The sequence below is a fragment of the Planococcus citri genome, chromosome 2 (assembly GCF_950023065.1).
Source record: "Planococcus citri chromosome 2, ihPlaCitr1.1, whole genome shotgun sequence".
Taxonomy (NCBI): domain Eukaryota; kingdom Metazoa; phylum Arthropoda; class Insecta; order Hemiptera; family Pseudococcidae; genus Planococcus; species Planococcus citri.
In genome coordinates this window covers 37,260,905-37,281,501 of record NC_088678.1, presented here as the reverse complement: position 1 = coordinate 37,281,501, position 20,597 = coordinate 37,260,905, and the positions used below count along the sequence as shown (strand labels likewise).

At 36.3% G+C, this 20,597-nt stretch overlaps 1 protein-coding gene across 2 annotated transcripts in view; it reads left to right on the top strand.

Moving 5' to 3' along the window:
* LOC135835650 (synaptogenesis protein syg-2-like) overlaps positions 1–20,597 on the top strand; it is a 494,360-nt gene that overhangs the window by 339,594 nt on the left and 134,169 nt on the right. For both annotated transcript variants that reach the window (XM_065350008.1, XM_065350007.1), the window contains exon 3: positions 3,675–3,883. In XM_065350008.1, the coding sequence (XP_065206080.1) occupies positions 3,675–3,883 (209 nt within the window). The remainder of the gene's footprint in view (positions 1–3,674; positions 3,884–20,597) is intronic.

The window sequence follows — 20,597 nt, the reverse complement described above, 5'->3', positions numbered from 1 at the left end:
ATGTGTGCTTGAATTAGGTTTGGAGATATGTCGGTTTCAAATTTTCGTTTGTCAATATTTCAACTTCCCCTCCCCCCTCCCGGAGCCAAAAATTTTTGAAAAAATCTTCTACGAGTATATGTTTTGGGGTGAATTCAAAATGTCTTATTCAAAACTCGTTGAAGTATGATTTTTTCCCCGAAAAATGCGTTTTTTCGCCATTGTGGTCAAGGGGGTGGGGTGGGGTGGGGGAATTTTTTGGCTCGAAAATTTTTTTCAACGGTATCCAACAATGTTTCATCAAAATTTCAAAAATCCAAGGACAGGGGAATTTCACCTATTTTACCCGGGAATACCTAACCTTTAATAAATTACTTTAGAATGAGCCTATATCCTCCCAAATTTAAGAACATTTGCTTAAAAATTGACAGATATATGATGCTACATACAATATTGAAGAAAAAAAAACAAGAGACAAGCATAAAAATCTTACTTTTCCTTTTCTTCCTCCTTATCGGCCTCTCGCTTGAATATCAAGTATTTTGATTGCATTTCTTAAAAATACTCAATTAATAATTTCGTTCCTGAAAAAAAAATCAAAATCTGAACATAAGAGTACTTTTTATTTATGCTCCGTTGCTCCCTCCTCCCTGCCCCTTGAATATCATCCGTTTTGAATGTATTTTTCAAAAATTCGTATCAGTGATTTCGTTCCTTCTCTTTTGTCAGTTTTTCTACAACTGCAGTAGGTACCTAACCCATCCGGTAGCTATATTTGATCTATTAAATACCTACTTACGTTTTTCGCCGAGGAATAATTCTAAATTAATTAATGCACGAAATCGTAGAAAATTATTCAACGTAGATTAATTAGATTTTTCACTGGCAGAAAAAGAAGCGAAAAGAAAAACTACGTAATTTGAATTCGATTAATTTTACGACGCGAATAAATTTCGCAGAATATTGTTCATTGACGCTGTAATGAAAGGATTCAAGTATGGCGAATGAAATTTCAAATAATTGAATGTCTGAAGGATGAAACTTTTCAATATTGATTAATTAAATATCGGAGAGAATTTATTGTGCGGTGAAATACGTATTTAAACAGATCAATTTTCGTAAAAATTGAAATTAATTGTTGCGGGAGTTGTGAATTGGTGTATGTAGGTAGCACGAATAGGACGTATCTAGGTATAAATTTCGTCGAGGAAGTGAGCTGCCTGCTTTACTCTCTTTTTCTTCTTTTTGGAAAAAATAGGCTTATTTTTTTTAACAACTCTCGAGTTGTACTTACGTAGAAAAAGTAGATAGCAAACTGAACAAAATTGCCACGAGATATAATGATGATACGTTCTATCTCTGTGGCTCTGGCTACTGTGATGCTACAGTGCTGCTGCTGCGTTAAAATTCGAATGATTTTTTAATCAAACTTTAGCATTGCTGTGCGTAAGAATTTCTTTGAGCGAAATGTTATAAAAAGCCGATAATTTATTACCAAATTTGGCGAGCTGGTTTTTCTCCGGAGCTTGTGTCGGGTGGTTTTTTTTCTGCTCTGTATAGAGCTCGAGCAAATACGATAGTCGCCTTTTAGATTTGGCGAAGGCGAGGTGCCAGTGCGGCGAAACGGATAAAAGAGAAGATTTTCACGGAAAATCGTCATAACTCTGATATTTTATAGGAAAAACTTCTTATTCGAACGTAAAAGAAACTGGGAAATGTCTCCGATGAAAATAATGAAAGTGTAAGAACTGCAAAAAGCTGAAAGAAAATCTTTGCGAATATAAAAAGGTCGGAAAAATAATTTTCACCTGTGGTAAAGCAGAAAACGAAAGAGCGAGAGAGAGGCAAAAAGAGAAATTGAACCTCTTTTTATAAGTTTCTCGTAAGGGTTGATTAGTGTTGAAAGCGAATCCCTTGCCTTCTATTTCGAGACTACTGGCTGTCAAAGCTTTCTTCTCATTTTTTTTGCTCCTTTCTCCAACTGTAAATGCGCCTTGTGAACGGAAATGGTTCATCTTTTATTTTACTTTGCTCTTTTCTTCTCTTACACAGTATTCCCTTCCCTCGGTGTGTTCTTTTTTTTTTGTCCGATCTTTCTTTACTCTTTTCTTCTGTATAGTTCGTAATCATCATTTACTTTTAATCTCGCCGTTATTTAAGATTACAAGGACGTTTTCATTACTTCTTCCTTAATTTTTTGAAATTAAATAAACTTTTTCTTGCGTTGCTTGCTGGTAATCTTTGAACGAATTCGTATGCTTGAATGGTGGCGTGTTTTTGAGCTTCGGCTGATGAGTTTTTTCCCCTTGTTGTGTTGTGTTCGTCTCTGTGTGTGTATTAAAGTGTGTATTTAGCGATGAGACGACGACGACCAAGAATGTCGAATTGGTTGGCCAGATTTTTGAACCCCGAGTAAGTATAGAGGAGAAAGTCTGCGAGAGAGTTGACTTCTTGCTTAGAAGAGTTGGCGTTAATTGAGACGCTGGTGTTGGTATAATCTTTGGAAGATATTCGCTGTATAAGGATTCTGTTTGTGTGTAGAGAGTTGGAATCGAGAAGAATAAAATGTAAAAGGGGAATAAAATTTAAACGAACGTAATAGCCCTGAAAAGGATTAACCCCGAGATGAAGTTCCGGAGGGAAAAGAATACGCCACGTCGCCGGTATAATTGTATTTGGCAAATACGCTTATACACGGAGACGATATGGTGTAAGCTCATGTATATAAGATACTTTTATAAATAGAGGAATAAACGACAAGAATGAGACAAGCGGTAAAAATAAACACCACCGACACACCGACGTTGTATAAGTATAAAAACGTTACCGCTGCTTCTCTGTGGCGCGGCCTGAAACATGGCGCAAAGAAATAGAGAGTAATCCTCTCTCTCTTAGCGGAAACTCAACTGAGCGAATAAATTTCGCACAAACGCAGTTATTACTACAACGGCAACAACGGCGGCGCGGCGTAAGAAAATAGAATTTCCCGAATCAAGACGTTGGTTTTCTGGTTGTTGGCGCAGAGAGCGCGTCGTGAAACCAAGCGAATTGTTGTGTATCCTTATATACTCGTCGTATACTCGTATATTGTGGAGAAGCTGAGCTAAACCCCGCAGCTCGTTGGCTTTCTCTAGTGCTGACTGTGCCACCGCCATCGCCGTCCTCGCCATTGCCGTAGAGAAAATAGCGAAAAGGCGAGCTCTAATTAATGTAGTTTCGGTTAGCTATACCGCATAGCTTATGACCATTGTTCTTGTTACACTATTAAATTTCCTTTTCGTAAGGGTACAATTCCGCCCGGCGTTAATCTATACTAAAATAAATTACTACATCCCTTTCTCGGGCCGCACGGATTAAATAACAATAACGCCGTATACGTGAATCGTCTTTTATTTTGACGGCCGCGTGCGGCCTACACGTACCCACTACCCAACATCGATGATGCCTATGTGTGCGAGAAAAGCCAAGGTTTTGCCTTATATGTACGAGTACATACGACTACCACACTGTAGAGACTATATGCATGAGACAGGGAGAGGAGCTAAGTCTATTGAGTGATCGTTGATGGTATTGAAGTGAAAGGTGTGTTTGCCCTTGATTACCATCCTTTACACTTATTGATTGAAAGCTTAATTGGTCATTCGAGTTTCATCGATGTCTATCTTGATTGATTTTGTTTTGTTTTGTTTTTGCAGCTTCGATGTTCGTGGAATGCCATTGAACCAAGCTCATCATAATTCTGCTCCTGAAGTGTTCGGGTCAAGGGCACACTTTCGTACACTTTCCGAGCCGGCTAGTTTGGTGGTGGAAGATATCCGTAGACATGATCAAGGCGTGTACAGATGCAGAGTGGATTTCAGAAATTCGGCTACCAGAAGCTTCCGTTATAATTTGACCATTATCGGTGAGCATTGCCAAATTATTTTTAATTCGACAAATTTTGACTAGGTATATTTTAATTGAAATGAAATGAATTCGAGAATTTCTATAAACAGAAGGATCAATTCAAAATCACTAAAGAAAACTGAATGCTATAAGACGTCGCGAAAAACCTTATATTCTGAATCGTCCTCAAGAAATATATTCCAAGATTCACGATTCACCAGTAGAAAAATTAATCAAAAATTGCTACCATAAAGTTCAGTTGAAATCACGAAAAAATCCAAGTAAATCATCAGCAAAAGTATGAATGAATTTGAAATAATAAAAAAATTGGTGGCGTAGCAAGGATTTTCTCAAGGATGGGGGGGGGGGCAGGCATGAAATTCGGTCACTTAAAAAGTGACTTAGGTAGTCACTTATTTCACTTGCAAGTCACTTTTGTCACTATTTCGGCGAGAATGTCCAAAAAAAGTAACTTTGGTCACTTTTTCAAAAGATTTGTCGTGTAAAAAAGAAAAAGTGCAAAATTTTAGGAAATGATCAATATTTTTCATGAAAATCCTTCAGAATCATCATAAAAAGAATTAAAAATCAACTGTTCAACACTACAAATGTAAGACAATGTGATTGGTTGGGGCCGATATTTTCTAAACCTTACAGAGGTAGATCAAAAGATCAGGTAATTAATTATCACTTGTCAGAATTTCAAGTGCTGAAGTGCTTTTTTCGATTCTTGGTGAATATTTGAAAATCTTTAGGCCAAAAATGAGGGGAAAAAAATCAAAATTTTACCAAATATGACCAAGAAAGCTGAAATTTGGGATATACCCCATTTTCGACATCCCAAACCGATTGAAGACTATTTCAATCCGTTTTGAGCAGTTCTGGAGCCTCCAGCAGATTTTTGAAACTCGAAATTTCCCAAAAGTTTATCAAAAATGAAGATGGAAAGCCGAAATTCATCCTGCGAACTAATTTCAATGGGCTACGAAGTCGACTGCAGGTGGATTTCAAGTCGTTTTGGAGCCTCCAGCGACTTTTTGAAACCTACTGGAGTCACCAGATTTTTGAAACTTGGTATTCCCACAACATTTTATCAAATGAAGTTAGCAAGCTGAAATTTACTTCGCTAACTAATTTCAATACGAGATTAAGTCGATTACATGGTGGTTTCAAATGGTTTTTAAGCTCCCAGCTACTTTTTGAAAATTTCAATTTTCCAAAAAACGCCATACAACCTTTCAAAAAATCGCTGGAGGCTCCGCCGCTCCAGAAAGACTTTAAACCCACCAGCAGTCGACTTCGTGGCGTATTAAAATTGGTTTACAAAATGAATTTCGGCTTCCCATCTCCATTTGATGAAGGTTTGGTAAATTTCAAGTTTCAAAAATCTACTGGAAGCTCCAGTAATTTCCAAAAAGTCGCTAGAGGTTCTAAAACGACTTGAGATCCACCTCCAGTCGGCTTCGTGGCGTTTCAAAATTAGTTTGCGGAATGAATTTCGAGTTTCAAAAATCTGCTAGAGGCTCCAGAACTGCTCAAAACGGGTTGAAACAGTTTTTAATCGATTTGGCGTGTCGAAAATAGGGCATATCCCAAATTTCAGCTTTCTTGGTCAATTTGGTAAAATTTGATTTTTTCCCTCATTTTTGGCCTGGTTTTTAAAAATTCGCCAAAAATCGAAAAAGGCACTTTAGCACTTGAAAAAAAAAATGTCCAGAAAGATCGACCAGGGGAGGGGGGTGCATTAGATCCTTATGCGGGCTCCTCGAATAACGTAATACATATACATAATTATACTTTGCTCTCATTTCTCAAAATTTTGGTTACTTTTTTCAGATTTTTGGCCCCTTTTTTGCTATTTTTTCAGTCACTAAGGTCACTTAAAAAATTGAATAGTGGATTTCATGCCTGAGGGAGTGGAGACAAAAGCAGATTTTTAGGAAAAATCGAAATGGGCGCAATTTTTCAAAAACTTGGATTTAATGGAAACGAAGGAAAAATTACTGCTCAAGTGAAGCGTGAACGAAAATTTTTTGAAAAAAATGGATCCAAAACGTGTCTATTTTTGCATGTTTTACTTTGAATTTTCGCTCGAGGTGGGGGGGGGCAATAGCCCCCTTCGCTCTCTCCTTGCATATGTCACTAAAAAAATCATTCGGAATCATCCTCCTCCCAAAAAAGAAACCAACAACATAGAATTCAGCATTAAAAACTCAATTCAAAATTCAAAATCATGACGAAAAAATTAATTTGGAATTGCTACAGAAAATTTACTCTGAATCACCATTAAAAAATTCATTTAAAATCATGACAAAATTCTGAACTGAATCAACAAAATATAAAATTTTAGATCAGTCCTGAGCCAAAAATCTCCCAAAGAAAGTCATCAAGAATTGCGACGAAAAAAATCATGTAAAATCACAACCAAAAAAAATCCTAATTTTGGTAAATCGCTTCTAAAAGTTGTACTCCAGGATATTTTGAATTATTACAGAAAAATTAGTGTGAAATCACCAGAAAAAATTAATATTATTGAATTCGGTCAAATCTTCATCTCTTCCTTGTCATGGTTTGCAATTATTATTGTTGATTTTGGTACTGCAAAATTTGTTTTATGTTGTAAATAAAGGTTCTGAATTATATGTCAAAGAAGTTGCCTGCTTGATCTGCATGCCGTAGATACTTCGCGTTTTTTAGGAATAAGAATTACAAGTTGTTGATAAAATTGCCTAATCTGTTTACCGTAAATATGATCGTCATGTAGATTAGTTTTTGATTGTCAAGAATGTTCAATTTTGTTTCTAATTTATCTAGCAAGGGAGGTATCCTGATCATCTCAACAAGCGCTGAAATAGATTTCTCGATTTTTGACGAATTTTTGAAATGTTAAAAACCCATTTCTCATGAAAATTATTAAAATTTGATCAAATTAACGTAGTCTACTGGTAACTTTTGGTAAATTACCAACAACCGTAATTTTTTTTTGTTTGCGCCGAGGATTTGTCTTTTAGATCTCAAATTCCGGTGTTGACATTTTTAAAAGAATCAATAAATTGTTTTCGAAAATGACTTTCTGATATCTTGTCAATACTTTGAAACCTTGTAAAATATATGAAAAAGTTTTTATCAGTGATGAATCCTTTCCAAATTCGTCGCCAAAATTATACACGAATCCTTTTTTTCATCAGAATCCTTCATACGTACTTACATATTAATTCGTTGCCAAAATCCTTCGCTGAATCTTTCGAAAATCTTTCACCCACACAACTTTTTCGCCAAAATTATTTTACTGAACCATTCGCAAAAATTCTTCACTGAAATCCTTTGTGAATCGTCTGCAGAAATCCTTTGCAAAATCTTTTGCGAGTCCTTTGTTGAAATTCTTTGCCACGTCCATCGCCGAAATGCTTCACAAATCATCGCAAAAATCACTCGTCAAACCTTCTGGGAATCCTTTGCCATTAAGTTTGAAACAAAAAATTATCACGATTTAAAACTTTACTACAAAAGAGACTGTATTTTGATGAACTGGTAATTTTTTGTAAAATATTGATAACTTTTGGTAAATTATTGGTAATCTTTTGTGAACTATGCATATTTTTTAGTTCAAGTGGGTATTATGTAATGATAATTTCTGACAAATTATTTGTATTTTTTGGTAAGTTAGATTCTGGTTGCAAGTTGGCTTCACTGTGACATTTGATGTGGAAAAAATTGTTGAATTATTCTAATATTTGTAGGCAATGTGTCCAAGTTTCAAACATTTGAAAAAATTGAATTCAATTTGTTACATAATTATCATTTAACAATATTGCGACCGATTTTTACAAATTTTGATACATAAAAAATGATAAATTTTTGACGCCTTGGGTTACAATAAAGTTGAGCTTTCAAACATAAAGTCTGACTTTTGTTGAGAACTTGGGAAAAAATTGATAGATTGTTGAAACTGTGCTAAAAGCTCTTGACAATAACTTTCTGATATTTTGCCACACTTCCGAAGACTTGGAAAAAATCCTGTAGAGTTCTTTTCAATGACATTTCAGAACCAAGCTTTAGGCAACAAACATACCTAATTCACGTTTTAAAAAATTTTATTCAATGAAGGAAACTTTACTCGATCATTTTTTTGGTATTTTTTCCTCAAAATACCTATTCAATATTTTTTTTAAATATGAAATACCTGAATGATTCATTTTTCTTATATCTCATCATTCAACAAATTATTAAATTCTCAATTCAGTTACTTCCATTCTACGAATTATGTCAAAATTTCAGCATGATTTCCAAATGACAACAATTTCATACTTCATGTTTACCTAACAATACACTTACCTACGTAAATTTCCAAATTCAACGCTACATCCACAACAACAATAACAAACCCATTTTCATTCCGACTGTCCATCCAGCACCGTCCATAATTCTCGTTGCCTTTTCAAGAGGGAAAACAATCGGCCACAAATCGGTAACCGAGACTAATAGTAGAGTAATAAACTTGCTAGCAGGGTGTGTAAAAATTGGCCGGATGAAAATCGGCTCTTCGTGTCGAGCCGCCTTCCAGGACGTCGTAAATTAGTTGTGCGAATGAATTTGACCAAATGTCAAACTACCTACCTATTCCATGCCTGCACGTTGTTGAACGGATTCGCCATACATACGATGCCGACGATGAGTAAATTTCCTACACAGCAGGGAGGGTTTCTGTTCTCCCCGGGTGTGTTGCGTTAGTATAGTTCGTATACTGTACAATAATTCTCAGCTACGAGATAGAATAAACGATAAACCGATAGGAAATTTCGCGCATTTATTCGTCTTGGAAATTATATCATAGCCCTAGGGTATTTTTTAGCTTACCGGAAATTACTGCGGTATTTCCTCTATTAAAGAGGCTGTTGAACGTAGAAGGTACGATACGAAGGTATATCGTAGCAGGAACCAGACAGCAGGGAAGGGAGATGAAGGGGAAAAAATATCGTATAATTTCAACGTTCGTTGTAAAATATTACATCTTTTTTGAAAGACCGTAAATCTGCGCAGAAAAAGAGAACACCAAGATGAAAGTAAAAGTACCTAACCATCTTGTGAAAAAAAACTTGTGTACGATCGATTCACTTAGGCATAATTTTATTCGTTTTCGAACTCGATTATTCAGCTTATTACCCATTCATTATGAAATACGAGAATAAAGAGCTACGTATGCGAAAAAGCCAAGCACCAGGAGTGAAAATGTAAATGATTTTTTTTTTCACTGTACCTAATCTCGCTGTTAAGTAATCAGTTTACATGCGCTTGCGAAGCGTACAACGCGGTAATGATTCCCCGGGGTGAAATTTACCACGCTGATGTTTCGTTATACTTTTTTACATATTGTAATTAAAAAACTTACTCGAGTTTAAAAATGTGTACGAATATCGTACCCGACTATAAAAGGAGCTAAGTTGGAAAAATGGCAGAGGTGATGGGGGGGGGGGGTAGAGAAGCGAGACTTATAGTATTTGTGTTTTTGATACGATTTGTTATACGCGAGTCGAGTGAAAAAGAGAAAAAAAAATGTACGCGAGGCTGAAAGCACAGACCTGGTGAACTCTGAAGGGGGAGGTGTGGGAGAGTGGAAAGACACACCAGAATTGTTTTAATTATTAACGAGGTCGAGTGAGAGAAAAGATGCGTTCGTATTTAAGACAAAATTTTCAAGCGCTTAAAATCATAATTACGTTTCTGCGATGAGTAAACACATTTAAACAATTAAAATTCAGACGAACTGGAAAAAGCGATGACGAACTTTTTATTTGGTCTGACGTAAAAATTATGATGTAATTCAGAACGAGAGAAGTATACGAAGAAGAAGTGAGTTTTGTTAAAGTAGCACGCAAGGAGCGAGAAAGCGAACTAGCGCGAAAATAATTAATTAAAATAAGGCGTTAATTATTTAAAAAGTCGTGACAGTTCTGTTATAGTAGTACGATTTTGCCTCTTATTTTTTTTAGCCGAATTCCTGTACTAAACAGCAGCGCTACTATTATACTCGACCCTGTATTTATTAGGTGAAGTGGCTCGAGAATGACGTTTTTCTTTGCATTTTGGCATCTTTGTGACATTCCTGTGATGGGTTTCTCCTTCCCAAATTACCTGTGCGTGTTTTCTGTTCACTATACTGCTGTTGCTGTTTGAGGTTCGAAGGAATATACCTACTGAAAGGATTGCTGTTGCTTGATTGTATAGTAAAACTTGAGGTGGTGCAAACAAGGGTTCGAAAATTGAGCAAAAATGGTTGATTTTTTTAGAGAGCAACACGATGAATTTGCGGCGTACCCGAAAGAAGAAGTTTTATTCATTTTTTATGACCATAGGTGTTATGTACATCGCGAGTGAAATAAAACGTCACATATTGAAGCGATCTTTATTATACAGCATCTACGAGTATATGAGAACTAAAGTAACTAATGATCAAACTAAACATTCAGCCAGAGGCTGTCCAGTCGATGACTCATTCTAAGGATATAATGTTCTCCCCCACTTAATAGGAAAATCTATTAGGGGGTTATCTAGTCCGAGTTGACCTTTGAAGTTGATCTAGAGCCGGATCTGGATCTTTTGAAAATGTTACTTGGCGCTGAGATGGTGCATTTGAGCACAATAATTGATCCACATGCTTCTTTGTTTGGAATCCTTGATCTGTAACAACATTACAGTGCAGAGCTCCAACGCGAGAAGTGACTCTTCCAGGTTGCCACTTTTCATTCATATGTATGAAAGCTCTCTCCCCCACTTGAAAAAATCGTTTCACTGGTGGTGTAGTTTGAGGTTCGGGTTGGGCAGGGGGCAAAGGGCATCGAGTTGAATTCATAAGGATTCAAGTATGCCTTTGAAGGTGATTTACCATTTTGAAGAAGAGTAGCCCTATATCAAAACAAAATTTGCTGTATTAACCTTGAAAAGAAGAAGTTGAATTTTCAAGACAATTTTTAAGAGCATGTTTGATAGTTTGGACAAATCTTTCTGCCTGGCCATTTGTAGAAGAGTGCCCTGGGGCAATAAATTTTCGAGTAATTCCAGAATTCAAACAAAATTGTTCAAATTCTTTAGTCTTGAAAATGGTGGCATTATCTGAGACAAGATTGACTGGAAAACCATGGCTCGAAAATATGTCATTTAGAAAATCCATGGTAATTTTTGAAGTAGGATCTGAGCGAGTTTATCGAATTTCTGGCCATTTAGACTTCGCATCTACGAGAATAAATATATAATAGCCATGAAATGGGCCTGCATAGTCCATATGTAGGTACACAATCTAAAGTTATAATCAGGTTCTTCCCAAACATGATTTCAAATTTTGGGAGGATTTTTCTTACTTGGGGCACAAGATGCGCAACTTCGAACCAGGTTTTCAATATCCAAGTCAATTTTTGGCCAATAACAATAGCAGGGTGCAAGGCATTTCATTCTCACTATAACTATGTGAGTGGAATGTAACTCTTCGAGAATATTTGAATGTAAGGCAACTGGAATATAAACACACTCTCCTCTAAAAATAATATGTAAGTACCTTGGTTCAGAGAATAAAGCGGTTCATTTGAACCTTGTTTAAGTTGCTCTAGTAAGGGTTTTGAGTAGCTCTTTAAACTGTTTTGCGTCCATTATGGGCAAAAATTCAGAAAAATTGAAAAATTATTCCAGCACATGCTGCAGAAAAAAAACAAATTCCGAACGCAAAACATATTTAAAATCATTGTCGCCAATTTGTTATGTACATCACGAGTGAAATAAGACGTCACATATTGAAGCGATCTTTATTATACAGCATCTACCCGTACAACAATGACCATGCTAATTTTGATGTGAATGTCGACCCATCCACATCCGTCACTTTTGGATGCCACATGTCGATGTGAATTTCGATCCTGTGTCGAGGTAATTGTCGATGTAATTGTCGACTGATGTTGATCTACATTCGTGTTGACAATTGGCTCCACACAGGGTCGAAATTCACATCGACATGGACATGAGGCATCCAAAAGTGACGGATGTGGATGTATCGACATTCACATCGAAATTTATGTCGACCTGCTGCTTCGTTAAGTTATAGAATTTGAGTTTTAAAATTTTTCATTTTTTTTTTCCAAAAATTATTTCCTCAGATGTGGCTATTGCTAGTGCTGAAAACAGCATCGACGCAAAGTCCACTTCCAAAGAAGTACAGACGAAAAGTCTGTATAATCAAGAAGTTCAACAGAAATCCCTTATATCAAAGATGGTACAATACTTTATCTGCGAGTACTAAACTAATCCATTTTCATGTCAACATGTCGAATTGTTGATGTTAGTGTTGATGTGAAATTCGACATCAACAAATACATCCACAATATCAACATCATATCATCTACAACTCCAAACTGCGGAAAAGTGAATAATTTCATCAATTCCCTAAAAAATTTGTTTTCCACATTGAACAAGATCATATTTTTGAATGTTTACTAAAATTTTAAACACTAAAATAGAAATTTTAATTCTGAAAAATTGGTCGACATAGTTGTAGATGTAAATTTCGAGCATCGAATTTTACATCTACATGTCGAGATGGCATGTCGAGGTATCAGAAATAATGAGAAAATTTCGAAAATTTTCATTTACCTGGCTTTTGTATGGACAGAAGATTCCTACTAAATAATTAATGATCACTTTTCCATCATATGTTGGAAAAAAACGTAGTCGATGTAAATGTCGACGTCGACAATTGTTGTGCGGGTATATGAGAACTAAAGTAACTAATGACTAAACTATACATTCAGCCATAGGCTGTCAAGTCGATGACTCATTCTACTAATATAATAATAGGGTCATTCCACGTCAATTTGACCAAGAAGTGATAAAGGGGGCCTTGGCAATTTTTTTGAAAAAGTTGAAAAATTTCTTTTCCTCGATGAAATGAACTCATCACAAAAAAAATCAAAATTCAAAAAATTGAAAAAATAAATTAATTTCAATTTTTTTACTATGAGTGTAATTTTTCATCAACATTTTCATGAAATTCGCCAGAAACAGTTCAAAATAAGACAATTGAATAAATTGAAATTTTTTTCATGTTTGGAATTGAAAATTGATTTTTTTCAAATTTTGATTTTGTGACGAGTTTGTTTTATTGAGTGAACGGGGTTTTCAACTTTTTCAACGGGTGGCAACACTGATTTTTATGATATCACCAAAAAAGCCTTTCTAAACCCCTAACTATTGGAAAGAGTTCCATTTTGGTAGGTGTCTCAGTTATCGAGTAATCCACTGCTGAAATGGATGATATTTCAAGTTCGCTGAAAACTTTGACACTCCCTAGCAGCCTTTAAAAAAAGACCAGAGGGCTGCGACTTGCGCCATTGTAATTTCTTCAAAAGGTCTGTCCACAGGAAAAATTTCAAAAAATCGCTGACACCTTCCTCCCTTACCACGTACTTATTGGTCGAATTGACGTGGAATGATCCCATATAATTTTCTTTATTTTGAAATGAACAGTTAGAATTACATACTCGTAGTAAACAAAACATGCTTTCAAGGGGTATCTCAACTAACAAATAATTTTGAACCGGACCTAAAGAAACGGAAAGAGAATCCACAAATACCCCACCAACGCGAATTTCAAGTATTGGAGTTTATGTCTCGACTTTGGGCAAATTTTTGAAATTTCGTTAGCCAATTTCTCATACAAAAAAAAAACAAAATTTTATCAAATTGATTAAAAAGGCTGAAATTTGGTAAGTAACTTATTTTCAATCCCTGAAGTCGATTGGTGATGGATTTTCAAGTTTTTAAAGCCTGACAAAATATGTATTAAGAATTTATTGAAATTTTTTCCAGTTTTTAAAAGTCTAAAGTAACGCAGCTCAGCACGACGCGCGACGCGAATCAACGTCTCAAAAATTTTGAACTGACCCTTCTCGCAAAATATGCATATTTTCGTCAATTCTGTCACTACGTATTCTTGTAACCACAAACCCCATTCGCCGTAAAAATCAACTTACCCGAGTTAACATCGATTTTCATTCCAATATTTTATCGGAACAGGTCGAAATTTAAAAGGCGTTGGCGAAAACACGAAGAAAACATCTATAGCTTCTTCGCAAGGGGAAAAATTTCGCTAATAAAACGGAAATCACAATGGCCAAAATAAATAATCCCAGTGTCCCGAGACCGAGAATTATGGCGAGGAGAACTCACGAGGTACCTACACAGGAAAGAGGGAGCGAAGAGACACGACGAGATTTCTTCGGTGTGCAATTGTGTCATCCCAAACCCGGAAGATTTTTGATTGATTTATGAACGAATGGAAAGAAAATCACAGCTGGGTGTACAATTAATCTAACGTTTTCTAGCTTTTCCTCGTCGTTTTAAAGTTTCGTGGATTTTTTTCTTTCTTTTTTCTCCCCTTTTCGGGTTTTTATCTCGATACGAGAGTAAGAATTTTGTTATTTGGTCAGAAAGAGATGTAAACACAGAGTTTTACTAATGAAAAAATTTGAACGAATGTTGGCATCGTTGGTTATAATTTCGCGTATTTGATACAAAAATCATCACACAGTGTGGTTAACAGCCTTCTCACTCTTCACATGGAGAGGCTTACAACACACAGTTTCCATTGGGAAATATGGAGCAGGAAGTACTACATACGTGAACCCTAGAGGAGTGAAAAAGAGAGAATTGATCGCGGCGTTCACAATAAATAACCACATGGAAAAGTTTAAACGTTTTTTTTTTTTTTTTTTTTTTTTTGATAAAGAAAATTTATCATTAATCTATATATAAAGCGCAGAACGCCCGACGTGGCAAAACATCTCCTATATAAAAGAAAAAGCAAAAACCGAATGATACACATCGAGTTAAAATGGGAATAACGTAATAGTCGTTTTGTTTTTGGGTCATTCTGCATCTGTTCTTGTATCTGAACGAACGTAGCGCGGCTAAAGTTTATTTCTTGAGACTTTGATTGCTTTTTTGCCGACTTTTCCACTGTGCGAGAGCGTCTTCTTTTTCATCAATTAGCCTCGACTACGTGAAATAATAAAGCAAGTTAGTGTGTCTAGAAGAGATTAATGCCACGACGAATGCTCGGATGCGAAGCAGTAAGGGATCAACGCGCACGAAAATGAAAACACGAAGTATATATACGAGTCCGATTCCACAAGGGTTGTAATAAAAAGTATACGCGGAAAAATAAACCGTGTTTTAATTTGTTCAATTTAGGTGTCTTCTTGATGGCGAATCTTGATCAAAGGGATTTATAACGAATTATTTTCGAGTCGAACATGAACAACGCGAACCTGTGCTTATACTTGGCTCTCGAGTGATAATTAGCAAAAAAAAAAAGCAAAAATACTCGTATCTGTGTAGTTGAGTAATTCTTCGAGTGAAACCGAGCAAAAAGTGATGATTATGGTGGTTTGATGTGACGCGTTCAAATTAATATCTTTAAAAGCGTAAATTTCCTTCGAATCGAAGCTTAACAAAATCCTCGCCGTTTTTTGGTCTTTTTGACGAGACGAGAGTAGGCTTTTCTTAATTCTTTCAATTAGCTATATTTTCAACTAACGCAATCCTACGCTATGTTTGGTATACAGAGTGTGATTTCTTTAAACAACGGCCACGTGCCAAGGTAGCGAATAATTATTTTGGAATTTCAAAGAAGCTACATTTTTGAAAAGCTTGAACCTTGAACAAACTGTTTTGACTTTCAATGGGTTGATATAAAACGCCAGTGAATGAAATGAGTGAAAGTTTTTTCAAATGAAGAAATGAAAATAACGAAACGAAAGAAATAGTTGGAAATTTTACTGGGCAAACTTCGGTAAATTTTTTATCTTGGAAAAGATGCAATGTTTCCAAATGCTGAAAATGAGGTAAATTTTGTTGTATATAAGATCGTAGGTGTGGGTTTGTAAGATGTCTCAAAGCACCTTTTGAAATAGGCACTTGAGGTTTTCAATTTTAGGTACATGCTCAAGTATTAATTTCCAAAGTTCAAAGTCCATTCAAGAAAACTTTATTAAAGCTCATGGAGAAGTTCTAATCTGTTAAAATTTATGAGTCCAGAAAGTAATAAACTGCAATCATTTTCTGCTAGGTACCCAATTGTGGTATTCCAAGCTTCAGAGTTGAAAGTAGGTGGGTAGTGGTGATGCTGAGGTCCCGTTGTGAAAATTATGTTAAAGGATCTAGCATCGATATTAGAGCTGTTCAGAGTACTCAGCCCCGATGTCAGGGCACTTCACTTTCCCCTTACCCCATAATAACCTGTTAAGCCTCTCAATGTCTTCTTTTTGCCTGTCTGGCAACTCAAAGTCAAAGTCACCTTGCCTACGAGGCAGCCAGACTCGTCTCTCAAGGTCATTGTCTCATCTGTCTGGCTACTCAAGGTTGTCTGTATTCGTGTTTGGCTTCCCAAGGTCATCTGTCTGCTTGTCTAGCCTCTTAAGGTCATTGACCCATCTGTCTGGCTTCCCGAGGTCGTCTGCCTGTGGCATCCTAAGATCATTGATCTGTGTGTCTGAACTCACAAGGCCACTTCTCTATGTGCCTAGCTTCCCAAGGTTACATGTCCGTCATACTGGTATCTTAAGGTCATTGACCCATTTTTTGGCCTCTCGAGATCGCTGATCTACCTGTCTAATCTCTCATATCTGTCTGTCTGTCTGTCTGTCTGTCTGTCTGTCTGTCTGTCTGGGCTTTTATGGTCAATAACCTCTCAGTATGGCTTCCTAAGGTTGTCTTGCTGCTGCCTGTCTGGCCTATACAGGTCTGAACCCGCGCCTCTATACTTCTCAAAGCCGTTTGTCTTCCTGTCTACCCTTCTAAGACTATGCAACCGTCTGTCTGGCTTCCTGCGGTCATTGACCTAACTGTCTACCCTCTTATGGTCATCTGTTTGCCTGTCTGATCTCTCAAGATTATCTGTGTGCTTGTCTGGCTTTCCAAAGTCATCTACCTTCATGTCTGGCATCTTTAGTTCGTTGACCTCATTGACCTAACTGTCTACCCTCTTATGGTCATCTGTTTGCCTGTCTGACCTCTCAAGATTATCTGCGTGCCCATCTGGCTTCCCAAGGCCATCTGTCTATCGGTTTGTGCAGCCTTCCAAGGTCATTTACCCGTGAGTACAAACACTCAAGGTCACTAGCCTGTGTGTCTGAACTCTTAAGGTCACTGACCCACGTGTGCCTGTGTGTCTGTCTCTCGAGGTTGTCTGTGTACCTCCTGTGAGGCCTCTCAACATGGCTGTTCGATTGTCTGACTTTCCAAAGCTCCAAAATGCAAATTGGAAGTTCTGTAATGTGAAAGTCATGCGTGCACCAAAAATCAATTTTCAATTTTTCAATTTGAAGACCGTGAAAATTCCAAAAATTGATTTAATAGTCATAATTTAGACGCCGCATGTAAATTCTAAAAATTGATTTGCTTTTCCCTAATTTGGGAGGTCATGTGAAATCCTAAAAACGATTTCCAATTCAGTAATTTGTAGACTATGCAAGCTCCAAAAATTAATTTTATATTTTGTTATTTGGAGCCTTGGAGACCACGCAAGCTCCAAAAATTGATCTGATTTTCATTGTTGGGACTTGGCATTCCAACTCCAAAATTTATTTGCTTGTCCATATGTAGTTCGGAGAGATATAGATTTTACTGGCCCTAGCAGTTTCACAAGGGGAGGGGAACCCCCTTGAAGGGATAGAGCAATAGAGCATTGTTGACATAAGTTTCAGCACCCAGTCCGGACATTAGAGCAGCCCCTTTCTCCACCCCCCCCCCCCCCCTCATTAAAAAATTTAGTTGGGCTGGCAAAAGGATTCTTAAGGTTCACTCACTAGAAAAAAATCTCTCCAAGAAAATATTCATGTATGTAGTAATCAACAACAAAAATAATAATTTAAAATTACACTTCTTACATCCAACCAAGATATAATTATGCAACTTAACGTACACTTAGGCGTGAAAATTGCATTTTCTCGTATTTTTACAGGAGTCACTTCATGGAACACGCTTCTAACTCGTTGAATAGCACTAGCACCAACACGCAACTACCTACGCTCGCGTGTTAAATTAATTGCATAGGTTGTTTTATTTTTTTCCGAGAGGAATAAGGATATCCTCCGAAGTTCGTTGTTGCTGCGATTAGTTCCCAGACTCTAGGAAGGAAGCAGGGTGGTATAGATAATGCAACTTATATGTATACTCGACTCGTACTACATACAAGTTCTGGAGCTGCAGAAATAGCATAGTTTTAAGTTTACAGGCGTGATTTTATAAACTTACAGTAGGCCACGATGTATTTAATTTTACTCATTTCTTCGAAAGAATGTTTACATTGTTGATATTGTGTTATCATAGGTTTTACATTTAGTTAACCACATTGGAAAAATTTCTTTTTGAACGACGATGTAGTATCTGCTGGACTGAAATATGCCTATACAACTAATCAAACGATCTTTTTTTTTCAGAATTCTTAGTTTGTTTTGGCGAAATTGAAATAAGAAAGAAAACTTCGTCGAATATTATCATTTAATATATAAATATTTTTCGATAACGAAAACGAGAAAAAAAATATTAAATTGAAAGTCTCGCTCGAAATAATATTAAAAATGGTTTCAATTTCGTTCATTTATAAAGTAATTCGTATTTTTCGTCAGAAATATCGCCGAAAAGCGATATTAGGTACTGTAGGTATAGCTATGGTTCGAAAATATAAACGTACAAGAGGAGAGAAAGGAGTCGATTAAAATTAAAAAATACCTACCCATAGAGAGAAAGGGTTTTATTGGTATCGAAAGGGTAACCTATAGTATACAATATACACGTACGTATATAGTAAGTATAGAGTATAGAAGAAGGTAATATACGGTATGTGCGCGTATAGTGCTATAGGTATACACAAAAGCACCCCAAAAATGATTACACTTCGGGTATAGTATACCTATGTTGTATATAGTTGAAAAAGATTCGCATTTAAGCGGCTCGCTCTTCCACTTTCTCTTCCTCAATGTAGTGTGTATGTATATAAGGCGGCGGCGCGTTAAATATATAGTATATTTTAGAGGGCGAAGCAATATTCGCTATTATATGGAAAAGTAAGTCATAATCATTTATTTACAGCCGCGAAATATTCACATTATTCCAATTCCATTTGAAAGACTTTTATTTTCGTTGGACCCTTTTAGATCCCTAGAGAAAACTTATCTAAGGTACGCGCGTATAGCCTGTTTTGGCGTCTGGCAATTTACTGCGTTGTATACTTTTGCCAGGGCGATAAAACGATACCGCATAATGAAGTTATGTAATGATTAGAAAGCATGCTGGCCTCGTATTCAAATATTTGCGAGAGATTTGCTCTTTCTATACTCGTTTTTTTTCCCAACTCTTTTGCTCTCTCACTCAGAGTTTTTTTTTGTTCGAACGAAGCTTTTGTGAAAACGCGTGTTCAACCGTGGTCAATACAATGAATGGGGAATTTTTCGATGGGATTTGTATACCATCGAAAAGATTCAACTTGTTCGAAAAAAGGATAAAAATTTTCTCATTCGAGGATGGATTTATATACGCGAGAGTGATTGTATCTCGAACGAAATTTTTTTCAGTTCGCTTTTTACTACACAACTCGTGATCAATCGTACCGATATGACAATTCTTTTTTTTTTTTTGATTAGAAAATACGCATTGTACGTACAAATCCTAAATTCTAGCCGAATTTTTCTCCTCGTTGGAGCTTTTTTATACCAACGAGATATATTTGCTAAGTTAATTTTTACGTACAACTTTACGCACACATGGTGAAAAAAAAGGGCAAAAAATAACGGCACGTCCCATTTTGAAACGGTTAAACGCAAAGGCGAAGAAGGGTTAATAGCGGCTTTTTGGACGTCGTTTTATCGTGTCGAATCCAATTTGTTTTATTACTCGGATGAGGCGTGTAGTGTTTCGACAAGGGTCAAAAATCTCGTACAGGGTTATACAGAAAAAATATACGACGAAGAAATTTTTTTCACAACGGTCGCGATATCATTGTATTAAAAAAAGGAGAAAAAAACACTACGATGACCGAAATATACGTCATGAAAAGTGTTTTTTCCCTTCCGCCGAGGTCTAAAAGTGTAATTAATCTCGAGAAAAAGCTGCGGTTCGCGAAATGATTCTTTCAAGATACAGTCGTCGAGGTTTGTTTTATTTAAATACGAATTCGCTAGCGTGGAAAAAAACTACAGATGTCAGTTTAATACCGCCGGTTCGAATTTGAATACGAGAATATAACTCTGGAAACCGAGTAAATTGCCAATGAAGTAGCATTGTTCGAGAAATCTCAGACTTTTTTATGAAACGAAAATATAAAATAGAAAGGGCGACGAGAAATGAGAACCAAAGTATGGACAGTGAGCGAAAAAAAATTAATTCTTTCGTGCGAAATGGTTTCAAATGAAAGATGAAAAAATACTTATTCAGTCGATACACGCCATTTTACACTTCTTGAATATTATTTCTGTCCATTTTTTTTTTTTTTTTTTTTTTTTTGAAAAGTATTAACAAACCTGTGATATAAAAATGGAATAAAAATAAATGAAAGAAAAATACGCCTTGGCGAGGAAATGTTTTACGACGAAATTAGCTAGCCGTGTGCTAGTATATTTTACCACTTGAGAAATGATTGTAGTCGTTTTGAATATGGATATGGTGGAAAATAATTTCAATTTTCCGTGATTTCG